This window comes from Stigmatopora argus, chromosome 11 (assembly GCF_051989625.1).
Source record: "Stigmatopora argus isolate UIUO_Sarg chromosome 11, RoL_Sarg_1.0, whole genome shotgun sequence".
NCBI lineage: Eukaryota > Metazoa > Chordata > Actinopteri > Syngnathiformes > Syngnathidae > Stigmatopora > Stigmatopora argus.
The window spans coordinates 6,525,797-6,546,595 of NC_135397.1; the positions used below are offsets into that span (position 1 = coordinate 6,525,797).

At 42.1% G+C, this 20,799-nt stretch overlaps 1 protein-coding gene across 8 annotated transcripts in view; it reads right to left on the reverse strand.

Moving 5' to 3' along the window:
• Window positions 1–329: 329 nt before the first annotated feature.
• LOC144084562 (signal-induced proliferation-associated 1-like protein 2) overlaps window positions 330–20,799 on the reverse strand; it is a 61,627-nt gene continuing 41,157 nt past the window's right edge. The window contains exons 10-22 of one of the 8 annotated variants that reach the window (XM_077613116.1): window positions 17,662–17,916; window positions 16,481–16,627; window positions 15,528–15,631; window positions 15,360–15,448; window positions 13,753–14,126; window positions 11,579–11,833; window positions 10,612–10,665; window positions 9,327–9,465; window positions 6,538–6,757; window positions 5,250–5,381; window positions 3,603–3,720; window positions 3,078–3,153; window positions 330–1,906 (exon numbers count right to left, since the gene is read on the reverse strand). In XM_077613116.1, coding sequence (XP_077469242.1) covers window positions 1,760–1,906; window positions 3,078–3,153; window positions 3,603–3,720; window positions 5,250–5,381; window positions 6,538–6,757; window positions 9,327–9,465; window positions 10,612–10,665; window positions 11,579–11,833; window positions 13,753–14,126; window positions 15,360–15,448; window positions 15,528–15,631; window positions 16,481–16,627; window positions 17,662–17,916 — 2,110 coding nt within the window. In that variant the 3' untranslated portion in view covers window positions 330–1,759. The other 7 variants (XM_077613115.1, XM_077613118.1, XM_077613117.1 and 4 more) reach the window with 7 other exon arrangements.

A 20,799-nucleotide genomic window follows, 5' to 3' on the forward strand; every position in this document is an offset into this window, starting at 1 on the left:
GGCAAACAGTGACTTTAAAAACTATGAAAAAAAAATCAACTTACTATAAAGTTAAACTGCAAAAATAAGGAGACGAGCTGGGGGGAAGACATGTTATTCGTTAACCATGAAGTCAACCTGTGGTGCATTAAACACACTCTACAATCAACTAAAATAACACGCAACGGAGATCAGACAGAGGACAAGCCATTGAACGGTTTCTCGTGTTTATCTATGTTAGCTGGCTACATCCTAGTCCGCGGTAGAAGAAAAAAAACACTGTGATAGTTGAGTTTTATTCCAGATCATTGCAAAAAAGCCAAAATTGAATAAACCACATTGGTCAAACCCAATATTTCCATCTACATTTATTAAAAATAAAAAATCGAACAAAACACCATAACAACAACCAGTGTCACAGCCTCCCCAGGGATGAGACAGAGCGACATATTTAAAAGCATACAAACCAGCAAACTGTTATCTAGCAGCATCCAAATGTTGGAATCTCCAAAGTCATCATCATTTATATATCTAAATATATAGTTGTGGTTGTTTTTTTTCTTCTTAGCCCTGCCCAGCTACACACTTTACAACATACACAGAGCATTACCTCTCTTTAGTGCAGAAAAAGAAAAACAATTACCCTTAATAAAATAAACCATTTGAGGTTAAATAAGCTTAAATAACAGTGTTAAATACAAGACACTTCTGTGGCCGATATGTACACAAATAAACACATTTGGCATTGTAGATGTGGTTCACTGGCGCTCGCTCTAATGCTTCTGAAAACCACTGCATAAGAACATACTTTGCTCCGGTAAACTACACACATGTCTCACATGCGCTCTCGCTCGCACGTACACACACACTCAGACACACACACACTCAGACACACACACACACACACACACACACACACACACACACACACACACACACACACTCAGACACACACACACACGGACGCTTCTATCAGTGAGCCACAGACAAGGCATGTGTTCCGAAAAGCCAAGAGAAACAATCCGATTTTACACCCAAGAGTTTTAGGCACCATCTCCACTGCTTCATGTTTGTGCTCAACTCTTCATCGTTTTATTCCTAACACAGTTTCATAACTACGACTTGTTATTGCTAGGACAGCGTGACAGTGACTGGAGACTACCGACAATCATGTGTTGGGGGAAAAAAAAGCACCTTTGAACATCAAAACCGCTGACAAAATGTGAAACTTCAACACAACACGGAAGGAAAAAAGAAAAAAGAAAACGAGGAGTTGAGTTGGAATAAATCGAAATAGAAAGTCGCAAATGTAAAACCCCATTATTTTTTTGTCATTTAAGGCCCCCCCCAAAAAAATCTCAAGTTGAGATACATTCATTAGTTCTCCAGCTGTACTTTTCACCCCAGAGTTGATTCCGCTTGAACGTGTTCCACTTTATGAAATCCTCTTTTCGAAGCAGCTGCAGGTACAGTAGACTGACGTGACATACGGTACGTAGGTAGGTTACAAGTTGACTACAGTAAATGAGCTTTACATTCCACTACTGTAAGAGGATCTCGTGAAAGAATTCCATCCCCGCGGACGGATATGAGGGAATTTCCCAGGAGGAGTCTCAGCTGGCGTGATGGACAAATGGTTAATGTGACATACAGACGGCTTTGCGCTAGATAAGAGGAGCTTCTCTGGTCAGTTAATGCAAGTTTCTCCACACTTTTTGTACAGTTTTCCCCAAGACAAGTCGCAAGTGTAGGCCGACGTGTGGCATCTGCGCCCTCCGTTTCAGGGCTTCTTGTCGATGCTGTGAAAGAACCACTCGGTGAACTTCCTGAGTTGAGCCGACGCCGTTTGGCTCTCCTCCTGTAGCCTCATGTTGTCCTGCCTCAGGTGTTGTACCTCCTCCTGTAGCATTGCCTTGTCATCTTTCTCCTAATTGCACAGAAAATGTTGGTTAGAAAAACAATATGTTTGTTTTAAAGATGATGACATCAGTGTGGGGTTGTGCATGGAGAAATATTTTTGTCATTCACTTTGCTAAACCAAGCAGTTAACTCACTGGCTCCAATCTATACTGATGATGATCCTTATTTGCTGTCGGGTCTCCCCGTCAAAAGAGATTGGACTTCTGAATGTCCTAGTGTGTATAAATATTTCTTCGATTTAGCAAATTTGAGAAATATGTGGATGCAAAATGCATGTGTTGTTGCTTTTGGAATCCAAGCAATGAATGACTCCATGTTGTAAATCTCTGGAGGAAAAAAAACTTTAGAATTTCACTTTTCGACGTGAACTACCAAAATCACTTTTCAATGTGCACTTGTAGACAAACAACCATTCACACGCACATTAGTCTTAAATTGACCTAACATGCAAGCTTTGGGAATACGGGAGGAAGCTGGCGTAACCACGAAAACCACAAGCAAACCTGGGGAGAACGTCCAGAGCTGAGATCCAAAGTCAGACCTCCAACCTCATAACTGTGCGGCAGATGGGCTAACCACTAGTCCATCATGCTGTCGGTATAGCATAATTCATTCAATATCCATTTTGGTGGTGCTTGTCCTCATTAGTTTTACGGTGAGCCAGAGGCTATTTAAGCAAGATGCTGGTTATACGCTTGACTGGTTGTCAACCAAGCCAACCTGTCACACTCATTCGCATCTATAGTAGGGATTTGAGTCTTTAATTTACACCAGTCGGATCCTACATGTAGCATCACAAAAACTCCATAAAGGAAGGCCAGAGGCGTGGTTTTAGGGACTGTAAGGCAGACGTACTAACCACACAAAGAAGGACGAGGTAATTGAAAAATATTAAAACGAGGTGGATGAAAGTGCTGCAATTACAAACGGTTTTCATCATTAAAGGGAGATATTAACATAGCAAAGCAGCCTTTTTAGTTCGGTAAAAGTGCACTTCCTCCTGTCTTTGGTCTTTCCCGTGAGCGAGGGGAACCTGAAGGCCTGATACAAAGAGTCGAGGAAAACAGGTCAGTTGCTATTGTGCAGGCCTCACGGAGCATTTATGGGACTATTTTGGAAATGGGTAGCAAAGCATATTGATTCAAAGCTGAAGAAACAGTTCATGTGGGTGAAGTTACCTTTCGAAGGTCATGCTGCAGCTGCCTCAGTATCACCTCGAGCTGGTTAACTTTACCAGTGAGTGTAGATGGGGAACTGTGGAGCAAATCAGGGAATAGAGGGGAAAAAAGTCTGTTATTACCACTCGGCAAAATCTAATGATGCGTTCAGATCCGACACATTTTCTTTTTTTTGCAATGTGTTCCCATACAAGGTCAATGTAGTCGCATATGCAAAGTGCAACAGGCCGCCTAACTCATATATGTGATTTAAATTGTGACTTTAATGGACTGAGACCTTTGACGATGGGTGTAGATCCGGAAACGTAATACTGGAAGCACATAATGCGGCTGGTCTGAACGCAGTATAATACGACATGTATACTACGATGTATTGATAGCAAACAAACAAATCCCTGTTCATGCACAGTTACAGTCATACACATACGTATAATGTTAATTCTACATAGTTAGCTGTAAATGTGATGATTCGAAGTAATTTTCAATGTCGTTGGGCATACGGTCTCTGCTCACGTTGGTACGTACTCTGCGTCCATTGCCGCCCCTTCAGCCTCCACAACCCGCCTGGTCAACTCTCGAGAGAGTTCCAGCGCTTCGGCCCGCTGCATGTCCGTCATGGTGCAGAAAGATGCCACACGCTGGTCTACGGAACCAATAAGTTACATGATTAGATCAGAGTGTGCTACTCTAAAAAGCACATGTACATTATGATTTAAAATCTTCATTAAGCCTCAATGTTTTTCTTTAATGGAGGCATAAAAGCTACATGAATCCTTTCATTGTCCCAGTGCCATCAGGAAGCAGACAACATGGAACAAGATGGTGAACAGAGAGTAGAAGTCCGCCCCACCCGCTCAAAGTTTTCCCCTGGCAGCTGTTTGGTTTTTAATGGGCTGAAAAGGATCAGGCATGCTTCTTTCCTAAATTTCAGGTCCTTAAGCTTCTTCAAATCCCAGTGGAAAAGCCAAATTTAGCATGTTATGCTCACGACTGCTCAGTTTTTCTTTTCTTTTTTTTTTAACCCAATGTTATTTTCTGGTATAAGCATCCTCTCCAGTGTGAGGGAGAAGATAGGGGAATCTGCATATTCATAGGTGAGATGAAGAAAAACCCTTCCTTTAATGTAGCACTAATCCAGTCAGAGACAAAAAGCTAATTGAGTCTGGCGCCGGATGCTCAGGCGAGCAGGGAAAGGGACACCAAGCATTCATTTACATGTGAATGAATATTTTTTCTTCATATTCCATGCATATGTCTGAAAAATGAAAAGACAGGAGGAGTTTGTGTGTGTTGGAGGATGGCGCGTCCAGTTTGAAGAGACAAACAGATGACACAAATGCTGGCTAATAGATTTCGCCGGAGAGGAAATATTCCAATACTTTTTTGTGCAGTCGTCTACTAAAAACCTTATCCTTGTGCTCAGGAGTTCACTATTGCGCACAAGGGTTTTAAGATCAAAGTTGCGATAGATGTATTGCTAGAAGCAGTGCAAGTTGAGAATACATTCAGAAGACAACAAGAGCCTCAAGCAAACAAGCCTACACGAAGCACTTGCTCGTTCGGTCGGGCTGGCTGTCACACTCGGCATCATCATCATTGTTTCTATTCCAATTAAATGCTTTGCTGTGGGGCAACGCAGCAGAAAATGTATCAGTGGGGAATCTGAATCTGAAGTTCTGATTAATTATGACAAACGAGTGGTCACACGTTCCATTGCTCGCTTTGCGGCCTCGAGGTCGGAGAAAGTTCACAGAATGCAGAGGAATAGGACTTACTCTGTAAGATGGCTCATAAAATTAGTTTAAGTTGAAGGGGGGGGGGGGGGGAGAACATGATGCTGACCATGAGAAAATTATGGCATGTGTCATTAGTTCTCAAGTGCTACTAAAAGGCTCAGTGATTTGACAGGGACCAACAGAAATTATATTATATTGGGCGTAAAAACGTTATAACTTATTTTTCTGTAACCTGTCATTTTGCTTGTTGGATTCAATGTTACAATCGAATGACTTTCACAGAACTGAATGAACCAGGGAAATTGTTTTAAACCTACCCATGCAAGAGAGAAAGTTCTTGCAGACTGCAGACAGACAAACAACAAAAGCTTAGCAGCAAAGAGAAAAGGCAGGTGTGGTCTAAGTGGCCGGAAGCAGCTTGAGGAAGGCAGGTTACCGTCAAAGGCTCTTGCTGCGTCAACCAGGTGAGACCAGTCCAGGCCTGTGGCAGAGTCTGGGAGGGGCATGAGGCCCGGGTCGCTGAACTTGGACCTGTCTGCCAAGAAGCCGTCAGAGAACCAAAACTCATCTGCAGAGACAGGCGGGTGCCCAGATCAGTGTCTGGGCCTGGTGTTGATTTTAGGGCTCTTCTTGAAGATGCCCATCAGTTCTCATCAGGGCGTATGTAAAGGGGAAGCAAAGGATTGGCCGTTCAGGGTGTGGGGGTGGTTGTCGGGATCTCACCTTAGCTAAGAGTATGCTTGGTTAAACAGCTTATTTAAAATCTGACATATCATGTCAACATCAGCTCCGAATGCCTCCGACAGCAAAACCACATTAAAGACAAAGACACTGCACATTAAAGCAACTTCTCTGCATCTTAACTGGAAAACTCTGGATGAAAGGCGATACATTTCTGGTCAAAGCGAATGACCTCATCTTTCAATCAATATCGCCCTCTCCCCCCTTAGCTTTGGCGATAAGAAATATCCAATGCAATCGCAGGTCACCATCCTGAAGTGAGGTATTTTGATTGAGAGATGGGAAGCACATAGAGGCCTTGAAAGAGCTTGTGTGTTGCTCCAATTTCTGGGAGCCGCTGTTTCACTAAATTGGTTTGTTTCTGGTCTGTTCTCAGCCACCCATCAAAACAATCAGGAATCCGTCAGGGTGACAGCTTGACGTGGCTAAGGAGCCAAGCACTCCCCCCTCAAAAAAAGCTGTTTTCTGTCTAGCAGCGGCAGCCGGAGACGGCTGAAGAATAACGTGGAAATGAGACATGAGGGACAGAGAGGGGAAGCAGACAGTGACTGATGAGTGAATGAAGCATTGCGTCTGACACGCACTGTCACACTAGAATGAAAACACAGGCACGCAGGAACTGAGCTTAAAGACCTGCAACAGTGCAAGCAGGACATCACACTTTATTACTAATGCATATTCAGAGGACCAATGACAAGGCGAGCCAGCAGTGACAGGTGTCGGCTCAGTGAAGACGGCACGGCGAGACTCTCGTAGGCTTCACGCCGCCTAACGCACACTTCTTCCAATTAGCTTGCGGTGCCAAGGAGTTTTGCTCGAGTGTTTTGCCAGTGAAACTGTTTGGATGCAAGTAGCTCTTGAAACAAGTATTTATATGATGAATCTTATCTGGAGGAAAGTCGCAGCAGTACTGTGTAGAGGCACTTGCTTGCATAGAAACGTACAATTGCCATATATCTGCTCTAAGGAATTCTAGTACTTACTCCTCAGGTTTGACTGCGGCTGGTTGTGGATCATGCGAGGAGGCAGCGTGCAGTGGTAAGGTGGCGTCGTGCTGAATAGGATGTCGTTGGGCATGGCTTGGTCCAGCATTGAGCTGTGGGAGCTGGCGTAAGAGGAGCCCTTGCGGTTGCTACACACACTCTCGTCCGATAACGTCCGGTACAGGGAATGACGGGGTGAAAGACTTGCCATCACGGTTAGCTGGGTGGAACGAAAAAAAAGAAAAACTTATCAAATGGCAGTCGGCAGAAAGCTCAAAACATTTTGTCCTTGTTTTAATCAACGCAGCGGGTGGTTTGGAAGATAACAGTAGGAACCATGTCCGGGAACAATAAGAACACTTAATAGGATGTAGCAATTCGTTGCACGTCTTGGCTGTTTGATAAAATTTGGTCAGAACGTTGATATACTATATATAAAGGTTGATATTCATTGTTATGCTCTAGAAAACGTCTACTTGTAAGCATTTTATAATGTTACTCTTGACAGACAACGGATTAATGAAACAACAGCATACATTTAGACAAATCAGAGATTCCACTCTTTAGGTAAGAGATTAGAAACAGTGCAATGACGGAAAAGACTGCTAGATTCTTGCTTAGCCATTTAACAAGGCATTGTCAAACTGCAGTTTACTTTGCGCTGAGCCTAGTAGGCATATACTGTGTAAACCGCTCTGTGTGTGCGTACTCTCCACAATAGACTGAGAATAAACTAACAGAAGCCAAGGCAGCGCGTTCACCCTACAAGGTTAAGAACCACCACAAGAGTCGGAAGAGTCGGAAAAGCATTTTTCTCCCGAGGGGATGTCTATTCGTGAGTCAGTATTCCACAATGATAACATCCAGAGTTTCAAGGCCGTGGCCAGAATTTTGACAGGGATCTCCTCTTGAAACACGTAAAACCACAGTGAGCAACCCAATCCGTCATTGCCCTGTTTAGCTTACATAAATATTACTACAGAGGCATCAAATGTAGCCACAAATGATATGCAGGGCTGTCAGCCAGATGGGTAAATGTCGGCCTTCAGCCTCCCGATGGTAACCATCGCTGACTGGCATCCGCGCAAGGCTACACCCAACCATCTTTACTTCAAAGACGGCGTAGCCACACGAATCCCACAGTGAAAGTTAACAAACAACTAGTCGATTTTTAAAGTGAAGATGTACTGGAATTCAAAAGACTGTAGACACTCTGCCTCCATTGAAATACTCCGAGGCTTAAACTTGTGACTCCTCATGTTCCAATCTACCAGATTAATCCCCATGAAGTTTTCTCCCTTCAAAACAACTTTGCCCAGAATTCATAACTTTCCCAAACTGAAGCAGCAATCACCTTGATTAGAGCGTGGATGAATGAAGTAAGCTTAAATTAATTCTAAATGATTACTAGAAGCAGTTTTTTTGCACCCTTTCCATCTTCAATCACAACATGAACATTTTACACTGGATTTCGGCTAGGATAAATTCTTTCGCACATGCTCTAATCAGCCACACCATCATATCCACCTATTTATTCCCCCCCCCCCCCCCCCCTTTCCCCAATGTGCAAAGCCAATGTGCTGTGTATGGAATCCTTTGACATGCCAATTTAGAGGATGCATACCGACAACCACCTATTCAACTGCCAGTTTCTTTCCCACAAGAGGAGTCGTGCAGTAGAATAAGCTGCAAAGGGCTTTTCCTTTACGTCAGCGGCACAATAGTCAGCCTGTCCGTGGTAGGGACGTCCCAGCGGACGTCCTGGCTGCCAAAGAAAATCTTTCAGCACCTGGTCGCCCACACAAAGGATGGCATCTAGTGCCCGGAAGTGACATATGCTTTAACCTTTACAGTATTTTCTCCTTGATTACTTAGTGGCCCAATGACGTCACAATGGATCAGATTAGAAATGATTTAAGGATTGGTGCAATATTGTCATTACTTTTGATTGCATTCACCTCCAACAAAAGAGGAGTGATTTTATTTTTTCATTTTTTATGTTTTAAATACAGTAGTTTAGGCATATCCTTCCCAGATTGCTTTTCCACATGCGCTTTATCAGGCAGAGGAAGTGTGCAAACAAAGGATTGCAAATTAAACTACCGGTGCGTCTTTGGGTTTGTTATGGAGCTCTTAGACAGAGTGCAAATGAAGGGATATGACAAAGAGCAGCCCAGACACATCTGTGTTCATTTTACTAGAGAAAAGGATGTGTTTTACATTGTAAGACCAGAGCTGAAGTAAAATGAAACACTAATCAGTGCGAGGAGATGCTTTGTGCAAGGACATGGCTGTGTGTCTTTCTCCTCTCAAGAGGGGAAGAGGAGTTTGTGGAAGAATTGAGTGCCATCCAAAAATAACCCATTTGTGCATCTCCAGGGTCCCTTCCAGGAAGATAATAAATGGAGGACAGCGGGAGGGGGAGAGATGATGCAATTAATAGAGTCAGTACTACCCTGCAACAGTAAACATCATTCCGTCGTCCGCCTTTAATCCATGACATCCCAATAGAGCGGATTCTTTTATAAATTCAATTTACCAGTCAATAGCAAGCGAGATGTACCGACAGTGTTGTGGTAGCCACGGATGTTTATCCTGCTTTTTCTGCGTTTGCGGTTGGAGGTTATCTGCCCCGTTCAAGCTTTGAATCCAGGAAAACAGCCTAGGGGGTGTTTGCTCATATCTATGCTTGATCCTTACAATGCCACGTCTTATCATGTTAAAGTTTAACCGGTTTCATTGGCAAACACGCCATGCAAGATATAGTAAGGGAGCGCTGGCGGCCTTACCTTTTGACCCCTGCCTTCACCTGTTGGACTGCTGGGCAGCATCATTTTCAGGTATTCCTCCTTTGAAAGTCTCTCCAATGATTTTCCATCCCGCTCGGCTGCCTGGAGGCGGCAGGCGGCCTCCTGTGCATACAGCTGCCTAAAAACCAGACAAAGGGCACACAAAAGCAGAGCTCATCACCAAGGGTCATGCAAGCCACATCCTGCCGGGTAGGCTTTGGGCCAGGCAGCCTGGGTTCCGCTATTCAACAAAGTATGTCAGTATCACAACAAGCCAACTCGGGTGAATCCGACTTTCGCATGCCAACATCAGGCGTCAACAGTGTGTAAAGGAGCAGAACTGGAAAGTGTGAAGAACACAGCCAAACACCGTGAGAGGAAGAAGGGGAGGAAAAAGGAAGGATTTGAGGGGGGAATTACATCCGGAAAGAAGTGCAAAAATGTTTAAATATGTTCACACGACTGGAGGAAGATGCTGCTGGACTCCTAAGAAGTGGTTATGTTTGGGTTTGGGGGCTATTGAGGAAAATTAAATGCTTTAAGTGAGCATGTGCTGCAGGCAGTGTGCGAGATGGCTATATTGGGAAAATACTGCATATTATTCTGGTTGCTATGCTAAGAGAGTGGGGTATTAGTCATACCACACCTCTCATTTAAAGGTTAAGCAAATCAATGGGCTATCTATACTTGGACTGATATTGTCGTTTTTGTTTTAACTGATTTTCTACCGTGTGTTTGCAAAATCAAGTCATTGACTGCCATTGACAAGTGTAGACCTACACATCAATTATGTTCATGAATAGGTAGTTATGACGGAATGATGCGTCTCCCCTGAGAAAAAAAATCATGGCTGGAATAGGCTACAGCGCCCCCACAACCCTTGAGAGGATAAGCCCAATGGAAAATGAATGAATAAATAACCAGACTCTCCTCTTGACTTATAATAATAAGACAACTGGATATAAATGAATTGATCTTGCATCTTCCTCACAATCGAGTTTTCCCTGCTTTTCTAAGAGTAATATTTCCAATCTGAAACCTCACAGTGTATTATTGGCTGTTAGGGTGAGCAGTGCAGTGCAACATTATTCTGCAGAGACCCAGCAGAAATGTCATAGCCACTGATGCACAAGTCATTAACCTTCACTTAAAGCAAGCCACCATCTTGAGGGAGTGATGTGGCAGTCTGGGAAACAAAGCAGGCTTGAGTGTGTATGGGGGGTGGGAGGGTGTCACAATGGTTCAGACTAGGGCTGCATGGTTGATTTCCACTCATTGTGTGTACCTTGCACGCTCAGACAGCATTTTGAGAAGGAGTGCTAACAAGCTTTCAGCTCCTCTGAAACAAGAAGGTGTAAGTGGAGAAGAAAAGGAAAAAAAAGTAGGGAAACAGCATTATAAATCCAGCCTGTAGTTAGAGCAGGTCTAGGGAAACTTCATTATCTTAGCAAAATATCTGTGAGAAAATATTACACCATTCATCATGAGACAATCTTATGCAAAATAAAAACAATTATAAACTACTCAATGGGGACGATAACTGAATTATGGCGCTTTTTCATAAGTCTGCAGAAGATGACTTTAGTATGTGATCGATCACAGTGCTTGGGAACTCCATTTTGCAGTCTAAATGATATTTTAAAATGCTAGAGAAAAGTTGTCTACACTTTTTAAAGAAGCTACAAAGCCTTAGAAACATGCACATTCAATGGCTCGCTGTAATTCACACTAGTGTTTTTGTTAAAGTGGACTTGACTATTCCTTCTCTAAACTAGTCGAAGACAAATTATATTTAGAAAGGACAAAGACACGATGACTAACACCGATAGGTATTTTCACGTAATACTAAAATGGCTTCCAAAAACCTCAACCAGCATGCGTATTTCTTTGTTTGCATTCCCCACAACTAAAGTGTAGCTGCAATCCCTTAGCAGTGTGTGGATCTCTTGGCATTCACTAGAGATCTGCTCCAGACTCAGTCTAGCGGTCCAGAGGGATCCGCCTTCTCTGGAACGATCAATAACCATAAGTGACATGTGCCAAGTGTATTATGTCCGTGGCTTTATTGAGCGTATTTATTCTGTAGCTGTCTGCCTCAATCAGGCTGAGTATATGCACACTGGGAGACCACTAGACAGAGGGGGTGTCTGTCGTGGAATGGGTCTGGCAGATTCAATACATAATCATTAGTCCCAAAAGTCAACGATAACCGTGCATTCTCTTTCCATCTTGTTGGGAAAACACACACTCACCCACACTCTGAAATGTCGGGAGGTTCCTCAGTGCTTTGAGCATCATCATCACCCTCATTAGCTGTTGTCTTCACTGGGAGATTGCCATCTGGCTGTGGACGTGTCTGTCCACAAGCCTCCAGGTCGCAATCGGGACCTGGCCCAGGCTCAGCACCTGAGCTGCTGCTTTGAGGGATGGTGTATACCTTGGAGGAGTCGGCGGACAAGCAATATCTGGCCCCACGTGCCAACGGACTGCCAGAGTGATGCGAGCCACTGACCGAAAAGCAAAACAAAAAGAAAACAAATAATGCAACTCAAAAGGTGGCCGCGCATGAATTGATTAAAAGCAGACAAGAAAAATTAAATGCATGAACAAGCATGGGATGATAAAACGACAATTCCAATTGCTGGTCAATTTAACGCTTAAAGTTGGCACTGGCTGGTGGTGGTCCTCCATTGCATATTCATGACCATCTGGGCCCCACCCTTCTTTAATGTGCCCCTGCTGCCGCATTGTTGGTTGGAATGGTCGAAAACAATTTTATGAAAAAGATGGAAAGAAGGCTGTTCAAATTACGGTGATGGTTTGAAGTTGTCACGTTGTATGCCAACGCACCCTTAAAGAGTGAACCATGTAAGCAATGAAGAAATGAGGCCTCGATTCTTTTTCAAAACAACGGTGACCAGTGGGTGTTAGACTAGTTTTCTTCACACTCCACTTTCCCAGATGGGCAGCAGTCTGGTGAGGGGCACTTGGACTGGAATGTGATGAATCCTTCCCCCATGTTGCTTCAGCCTAACAACAGCTCAACCAACAATCCTCAACACAGCTGGACGTGTCAAACTGGGGGGTCACGAGTAAAAGAGCAAGGTTGTCCCAAAAGTGTGCTTAAAGCTAGCACAATGCCTCCCGTGGATGTGTTTGTTGTTGTTTAACAGAATGCAGCACAACAACATGCTATTATGAGGACGATGTAGCGTGTGTGGATATAACGGAGATTGTGCTGTGGACTATAATATTAAGAATTGGATGGCAGGTTTTTATTTCAGTGGAAAAATCAATAACCTGACACAGTAGACAACGCAAGCAGTTATCCTACAATCTTCTGTTAAATCAATTTTTCGTCTGTTGATTACCTTAAACTGGCCATATTTGTCCAAACATTGCACTTTAATGAGCAACATGGGGTGTTATGTGGCGTAATCATTTTAGATATTGACCAAATTGCCAGAGAGATATGCTGCTACATATAAATTGTATACCACTAAAGACTGACTTCCTTAACTGAATTCAGAGGGATATCATTGTGGATACATTGTAGTTGTCCCCAGCCAAGTATTTTAAGTTATCTATATATGGTAAGTGTATAATTGCATTATATGGAACAGCTTTGTAGCATTGGCTCTTGGTCACAACAGTCAATTCTTGTGATCTAATACAAGTACGTAGAACATTACTGGAACGATTGTCCCCTATTTGTAATAAATACTATTTCTATCACTACTGTTGTATCCGGCTCATGTTGATTTACAAGTCTGTTGACTGCATATAATGTCTTGCATGTGATTCTAATTCATGTTCATTGACCATTTAACAAAACTTTCAAGAGCTGCATTGAGACACATTTTTGCTCACTCATTTTTAACTCCACCACCGCTGCTCAGAAAATTAGCAACATTATGTTAAATTAACTCCTTTAAACATTGTCCATACAGTAACATTGCCGTATTATCAACCACAACACAATCATTCAACGCCAGTCATTCCAGTTCCAGAGGATTTGATGTCTATTGGTGCGAGTAGCAGTGAATGGGTTAATGATTTGCATTGCATGTGTACAGAACTGTAATCTGGCTGTTGACATTCTGACAGGAGCCTTGTTTTTTTTAGAACTAACAAGCTGACGGCGTGAATTACAAGAACACACTTTCATCTCATTTTGAAGCAAGGCAAGAGGTTTCTTGACTCTTTTCATCAATTTTAGCAAGTAAGTAAAAAGCTAAAAGCCTCTGACTGACAAGATGGTATGAAAACAAGTCTGCATTTCCTGTGTGTTTCCGATTCAAAAAATCTCAGTGGAATCTAAAATATTTCCATATCAGCAGTTACCCAAACTTGACAATTTTCATGATTTCAATTTCATAAAGAGTGCAATTAAAAATCGTAATCATAAGGACCCTTTGGGTGATACCTTGAGTGTGAAGAGATCTCGCTGAGGTCTCCGATGCTTCCCTCTGTCACGTTACTAGCCATTAAGACAGAAGCATAACCCTGGGTCAGGTAGGGTTTTCCATGTTCCTCTTCAGATGCCCCGTCTTCATGATGTTCTGACACCCATTGGTGTCCTTGCTCCCCCAGCCTGCTCTGCATCAACACTCGAGCCCCAGGGACCATGCAGGGATTGGTGTCGATGCCACTGTCCGTGGAGGCCCCTTTGATGTATGTGAGCCCCAACATCTCAGGGTCCATCAAGTCTCCTGAGCCAAAGTGCTTGTCATCACTGTTGCTTGAGGCGTTGCTTGACAGAGTGTTGCTACTTGAGTGGCTCGAGTTTTTATCACCCATCTAATACAGAAAGAGCAATAACAATGAACAGTACATCAGACGAGGTCAAAATGGAGCCGCAATAATTCTTACGCCAGTTATACAAAAGGATTTCACTATCATTGTACTAGTTTGAAGGAAAAAATCCGCTCTGTTTACTGTTAAGTAGTCCTAGCTAGAGAGTATAATGGTGTTTGACAAAAGCACATTTTAACTACTAGGACTTCAACTTAAGCACACTCATCTCTTGCCTTAAAAAGTATTTAGTTGACGAGACGAAAACACCAGATGGAACTCTTGATTTGGGCTATAACAGGATTTATATTTAGTTCGTGTCATAACATATTTTGTTTATTTTGCTCCTTAAAGACTGCAAAGTCACTGGGCGAATTAAAATCCCTTGAGATTACATGAAAAATACTTATTTTAAAACGAGATGCGCTGGTAGTTTGTGAAAGAAGAATCAAATTTAGGATAAAAAAACAGCCATTGATGGCCAAAGACATCCAATCAATTTGACTGGGAGAGGCTGACAGTCGTAAAATCGTAAATCAAGCATTTATCCGCTGTTACATTTTGAATTTATTCAAAACAATTCGCAAATCAACATGACCATTATTTGTTTACCCCTCCGGACTTGAACACATGACAGACACTCTTTTGCATTGCTGCCCACATTGCCATTAATTGATGAGCTGGATGGAGTCATATGTGTTGTTTGGTGGGGGAAAATGTTTAATTCTGTCAGAAGATGGCATGAAGGTCTATAGAACTTTTCAGGTGAGTAAGCAAGAGGTTTTGAAATGGTGCTCATTAACTAATATTAGCCCCATAAGTCAGCAAGATCCTGATGAAGCAGCAGAATAACAAGCAGCAGAGAAAGAACTGGATTGAGGCAAAGCAAACTTAGGGAAAACAAATAAAGGTCTCTTTTTATTTCTTGACTTAAATTATAATCATGAATTCACAATGGAACTGCTCAGGGCTCTATTTGCGACTTCCAATTAAGTATATTATATATTCCCTGTGTTTTTCATTTTGGACTTGCACAAAGCAAAGTAGGCTAATTTGGTTTTTCTTTTTCCAAAATTAGAAGTAAAAACTAATGGCTGAAGGGTACAACAATTGGTTAATGTCTGTGTTTTGTCTGTACATAGAGGCTGAATTCATTCAAATTGTAGTGTTCAGTAGTAATCGAGTCTCAAACATGCCTACTATACATGTCAACTCAAAATGAGAGATTTGAACATTTACCCTGGAGAGCTTGTTAGGCGAGTCTTTGTTTCCTTCTCGCTGTTTCAGAGGATTCAGAATCTTAGTGGATGGGATGTGCCATTTGGCCTCTGCAGATCAACACAAAACCCCGAACATAATTCTCAAATCTCTATCTTTCCCTTTTCGATGGGTAAATTCCACACTTACCTGCCGACCTCGTCCTCTCCAGAGTGGGTTCTCTTTCTCTATGGATGTCTCCCTCTCCCCCTTGAATGTCTCCTGCATGTTCATGAAGAATAGGAGATGGACATCTGCAAAGAGAAACACAAGGAGGGAGGCAGTGAGCAGATTTTTCCACAAAGAGCAAGCCTTCAATACATTTTCTGCAAATGCAAGGCAATTAGTGCGCGATCACTGAGGGCCAAAACACTTGAGCACTGAACAGAGAAGCAAACAAAAGAGCTTTTAGATGACTCAGCATCACTGGAACTATCTTGCTCTTGAAAAAAGACCACAATTTCTTTAACAGAGTTCATAATCAAAGCCATTAGAGCTAATAAGCAGGCTTTATGCACTGCGGTCACACTGCCTTGTGATCGTTCCCGACGACCATAGCTGGAGATCAATGGGCTAGTCAATGTGTCTTGTTCAGTTCTGCGTGGTGTCAGCTCTGACGGACCGCAGAAATCCGGATCGTTGTAAGTTTACTGCGCATTTGAGGCTGCTGACAGGAAGGCAGCAATGTGAAGCAAAGCCCCTTGTCATGGTCTGTAACCTCTTAGAGAGGCATATTGGTCCCTGGTGGATTCTACTCGTGTGCCGGTATCAGGTTGGAAACTGCTAAGCCTGCATATTGAACATTTCATGACATTTTTTTCCAGAACACTGTGTTAAAGGATGACGTTGAAATAATACCAACAAAATCTCAATCTATTTGACTTCTTGCTTTGAATTCATTTCCAAACCAGACTTTTGAGTGCCCTTTCTGAATTCTGTAAATGATTTATTATCATTTAATTTCATTGTTTGGCGAACAGATTAAGGAAATATTAAAACGAGAAGAAAAAAAATTGGGTTTTATCACTTCAAGTCAGAGATGTTCCATTATAACCACTGACTAATTTTAAATTAAAATATGGGCTAGGAAAAGCAGCACTTACCCATCATATCCAGGTTGCTGGGACCAAGAACTGCTGCCGCAAGGCCCTGGGTCACTAGAGGAGGACTGGTTACTGGGTGAGCTGCGGTAATGATGGTCTCCCTTGTTACAGGAAGTAACTTGGGGATTCTCCATGTCTTGCATCATCCTGCAAACAAAAAGAGCAAATCTGAGTAACCAGGAATATGTTAATTTATCGTCCGGTTGGCCAGGTGAAGTATCACCTAACCATTTTCTTTATTGCTTTTCCTCATACGAGTCACAGGTAAGCAGTAGCCTCATAAGCATTCAAACTCAAATTCATACCAAAGGCAATTTCAAAGCTGTTTTTAGAATGTGGGACAAAGCAAAAGTACCCGGAGAAAGCATACGGGGTGAGAGATATATTATTAATGTACAGTCTGATTAAAAGTTGTCTTTTTTTCCGAAAATACGTTGGCTAAATTCCACCAAATTGCATTCTTTCTTTTTTTAATCGGTGTACTTCTGTATAGATTCACCACTCCCATGCAATAAGTTCTGGTGTCCCTTATATCAGCTACCATACTGGACTGCATCAGTTGTTAGCCTGGAGGGCAACTCTCTCTTTGTTACTCCAGTAATTGGCTGAGAGGAGCTGTGCCGTGTCAGTGTCCACATCACCTCCTGTTCAGTGGGGCGCAGAGAGCGTGGAGTGGGAGTCATACGCCGAGTGAAAGAAAGAATGGAAAATGGAGTGCTCCCACTGACAGACACTGTGATTAGGCAGAGGAGGAGGCTGTTATCCCAGTATAGTTAGAACAGGCAAAACCACATGGGGTCATTTTGACACAGTGGAAAGGTTATCATGACTGTGCGCCTTTCATTAGGATGAACAAATCATTACTTTACATGGCTGGATGGAGATGTCCTAAAGAGGCTGTTGGGAGTTCTAGACAGTGAGCCAAAATCAAAAAACGGATTAACTAGATCGAGTAAATAATAGTGTGGCAAAGGGTCGGCTTTTTAAAATCGAATGGCTTGCACTTGACTGCAAAGTTTATTTCCCAGTATTACGTTTTTATAAAGGATACGGGTAGTTTTTTTGCGTATAGTAAGCAGGTCAGATCAGTTTTAATTACTACACAACCAGAAATGAGTTAAAAACAACAGATTCAATTGAATAAAATGACAAATGTATAATTACAGAGGCTGTGGGAATACCTGTTTCCCTCTTGTAACTTCCTATCAAAGGATGTGCTTCGTGGGATGGCAGCCTGATGCTGCTGCAGGATCTGCTGGCACTGGAGACGATCGGGGCCCTGCGTGGGTGACCCTCTGGACAAAGGAGCTCCAGCAGCCGTGGGCACCCGATGCCAAGTGGTGTTCCTTCTGAAGGGTGTTTTGTACTCGCAGGGTGTACCCTCGCTGTCAACTTTGTACTCCACCATTGGAATGCGATATAGCTCAGAGCAGCCCCTGAGGAAATGTGGAAATGTTAAAGACACTTAAAAAGGTAAGTCACCAGTCTGTCCTATAAAATAGAAAAGATTACAACAGAGCAGAACAGTCTTTATTTTCATTGTACCAGTTCAAGGAAATCGAACGTTCTTCCATTAAAGGTTTATATAGGAATAAAACAATAGTAATGATAAAATGCACACCATAGAATTAAAAGTTCACAAATTGCTAATAATTGTAAAATTTATTACCAATTCCTACTCCAACATTTCCACAGTTTATCTCATTTAAAATATTTGGAAAATCAAATATAATATGTTGAGTACCGTGCTCATCGTAGCCAATTTAAACTTTATAGTTACGGGTCTGCTTTTTTATGTTGAAATGTTAGTTTGTAAAACACAGTTGAAAAAGCAGTAAAATGGAACATAAACATTATGCCAGAAGGATCGGTAGAGTTGGCGTTTGACATTAAGACTTGATTCAGTGATAATATGAGATAGCAAAAACATTTTAAAATGCAAATTAGTGCTCATTTAATCCGAGAGAAATGGTTGCATAATGATCATTTGCTGTGCACTGCTATTTCCATTTAGATAATTAATTGCACAATAAAATCACATTTACATTTTGTCATTCCTTTTTTTAAACTACTGCAACTTTGCTTCAATGAATTAGTCACATATGTACTTGCAATAATAGAGCCTATTATCGCACCATGTTTTATAATAATGCACAACAATGATGATAGAGTTGTTAGTACGAATGCCATCCAACAAAAGGCTAATTTCCTTCATAAAAACCCCAAATTACCCCTCTCCATCACGCGTCTGCTTTCACATAACATATACTGTACATCAGCACGTCTCCATTTGCAATAAAACTGGGTTAGCTGACCCACTAAGGTGGCTTTTCCGTGACGATCTCGATAACATTGTTGTTGAGGACAGTGGGAATCCTAGAAGAAGACAAACCTCGGATGCTGTTTCATGCAACATTAATCTCAAAGCCGAGGCTTGATGCTCATGTTTGGGAGTAAAAGGATTATAGGGCAACGGGTCAGGGTTAAACATTCTGGTTGTTGTGCAAGCTCTGCACTAGCATCTCAAGCGTGACTCATGATTTCACTTGCCTGTTCCTCCAAAGTCCATTTCCCAGAATCCACTGAGAGAGGAAATCTACGTGTACATTACTGTGGTTACAAATACGTACAAACAGCGTGGCTTGAGGAGGTTGCACTGACTGATTGTGAAGAGGACAAGTAATCTGTGTAAACTAGACTGAACAATGGCGTCAGTTCTCTTGAACACCGAATCTGTAATTAACTCTTCTTTTTCTGGTGGTGAATGGGTGGAACAGGATAGCGATGGTGTTAAATCCTCAAAAATGTTACACTTTTCTATGGCACTGCAAACCCACTCATTACCTTGATGAACTGTGTGTATGTGATAATGTCAGGTTGCCACACACAATTACTCCCTCGAAGGCTAAACGAGGTGAACAGCTTGTCAACAAGAAACCTCTCATATTTTGTTTCTGGATCTGCTTTTTTAATGCAAGATTAATCAAGAAGTGGCAAGGTAATATCAAATGTTACAGTTCAGTGCCTGACATGCTGACTGTTGGAAAAACGAAGTCCTCATACCAGCCTAGGATTCCTTGCTTTGAAATGTATAGTGGGGAACTACAAATCAACAGCAGGAAAGCAGCACTAAACCTGTGCTTTTGCGTTGTGGTGGAAAAACAAGCTGGTAAAGTCATTCAACCAACTAAAGAAGAAGTTGGTGTGAAATGACAGTCTGCTTTCTGTCAATTGCAGACATGCGAGGAAAAGCGGCTTTGTTTCAAATTGATCAGGATGGCCTACATGACGGAAATTTGAAACAATTTCAACCATTTTAAGACTATTTTCTAACAACATTCATGCTTACTTGGCATTTGGCGCTTAACAAAATTGACTAGATGAGTGTGACAACAGGACCTTGGACCTCAGTCAGAGAGCCGTCAATTCAATGACATGGCCAGGGATTGAAAGACATGCTAATCCATTCCCACACTCCGTGTCACAGCAAAGAGCCAGAAAGGGTATGACCTCGAGCCGCCCTTTGTAGAGCTTCCATTGTACTGAGGTTCATTAAGGAGGTGTGCTAAACAGTGAATAGGTTTAAGGAAAAAAAAAAGAAAACTCAAAAGTTTCTTGGCCAAATCATCTGAAGGAAAGAAACTCCTCTGTAGAAAGTGAAGGGGATTAAGCAGAGCAATTTGTGATGGGGGATGTGAATGTTTTTGTTTAGCAGCATTTGCTTTTCACAGTATGTCATCAGGGTAAGTGAAAAATGCAGCCTGTGTCCAGATGAAAATACACGTTGACAAATCTGATAAAACTTCAAAGTAAAGGTCATACGTAGCTATTGAAATGTCACAACTAAAGCCTGCTATCAGCAAGGGGTCGGAAGCACATCGAGCTCTCTTTAATTTGAGATATAAACACTAAATCCAGGGATGACAAGATTTACACAAAATTAAACAGAATAACATGGATTTCTGACTCGAGAAACACTAGTATCATTCGGTCTATTATTGCAAATTCATTCATTTGTGCTTCACTGTCAATGCATATTTACATCCGCAATGAAATAATTCAGATCTTTAGATCGTGCATCATAGCATTTTCTAAACAACCGTTAGTGTAAGGGAATTTCCACAAAGCTCTTTTTTTTCCAAGTTGGAACAAATTCAATACATTTATGGAAAAGCCTCTGGCACTGCTGTACAAGGCTCAAACCACATCCTCGTTTGTAATGAAATACAATCATATTGTAGGTAACAGTTATTTCTGTTTTGGCTCAGCATACAATGCGTTACAAGAGTTTGAAAAAGTAAAGCCGAAAAACAATAAGG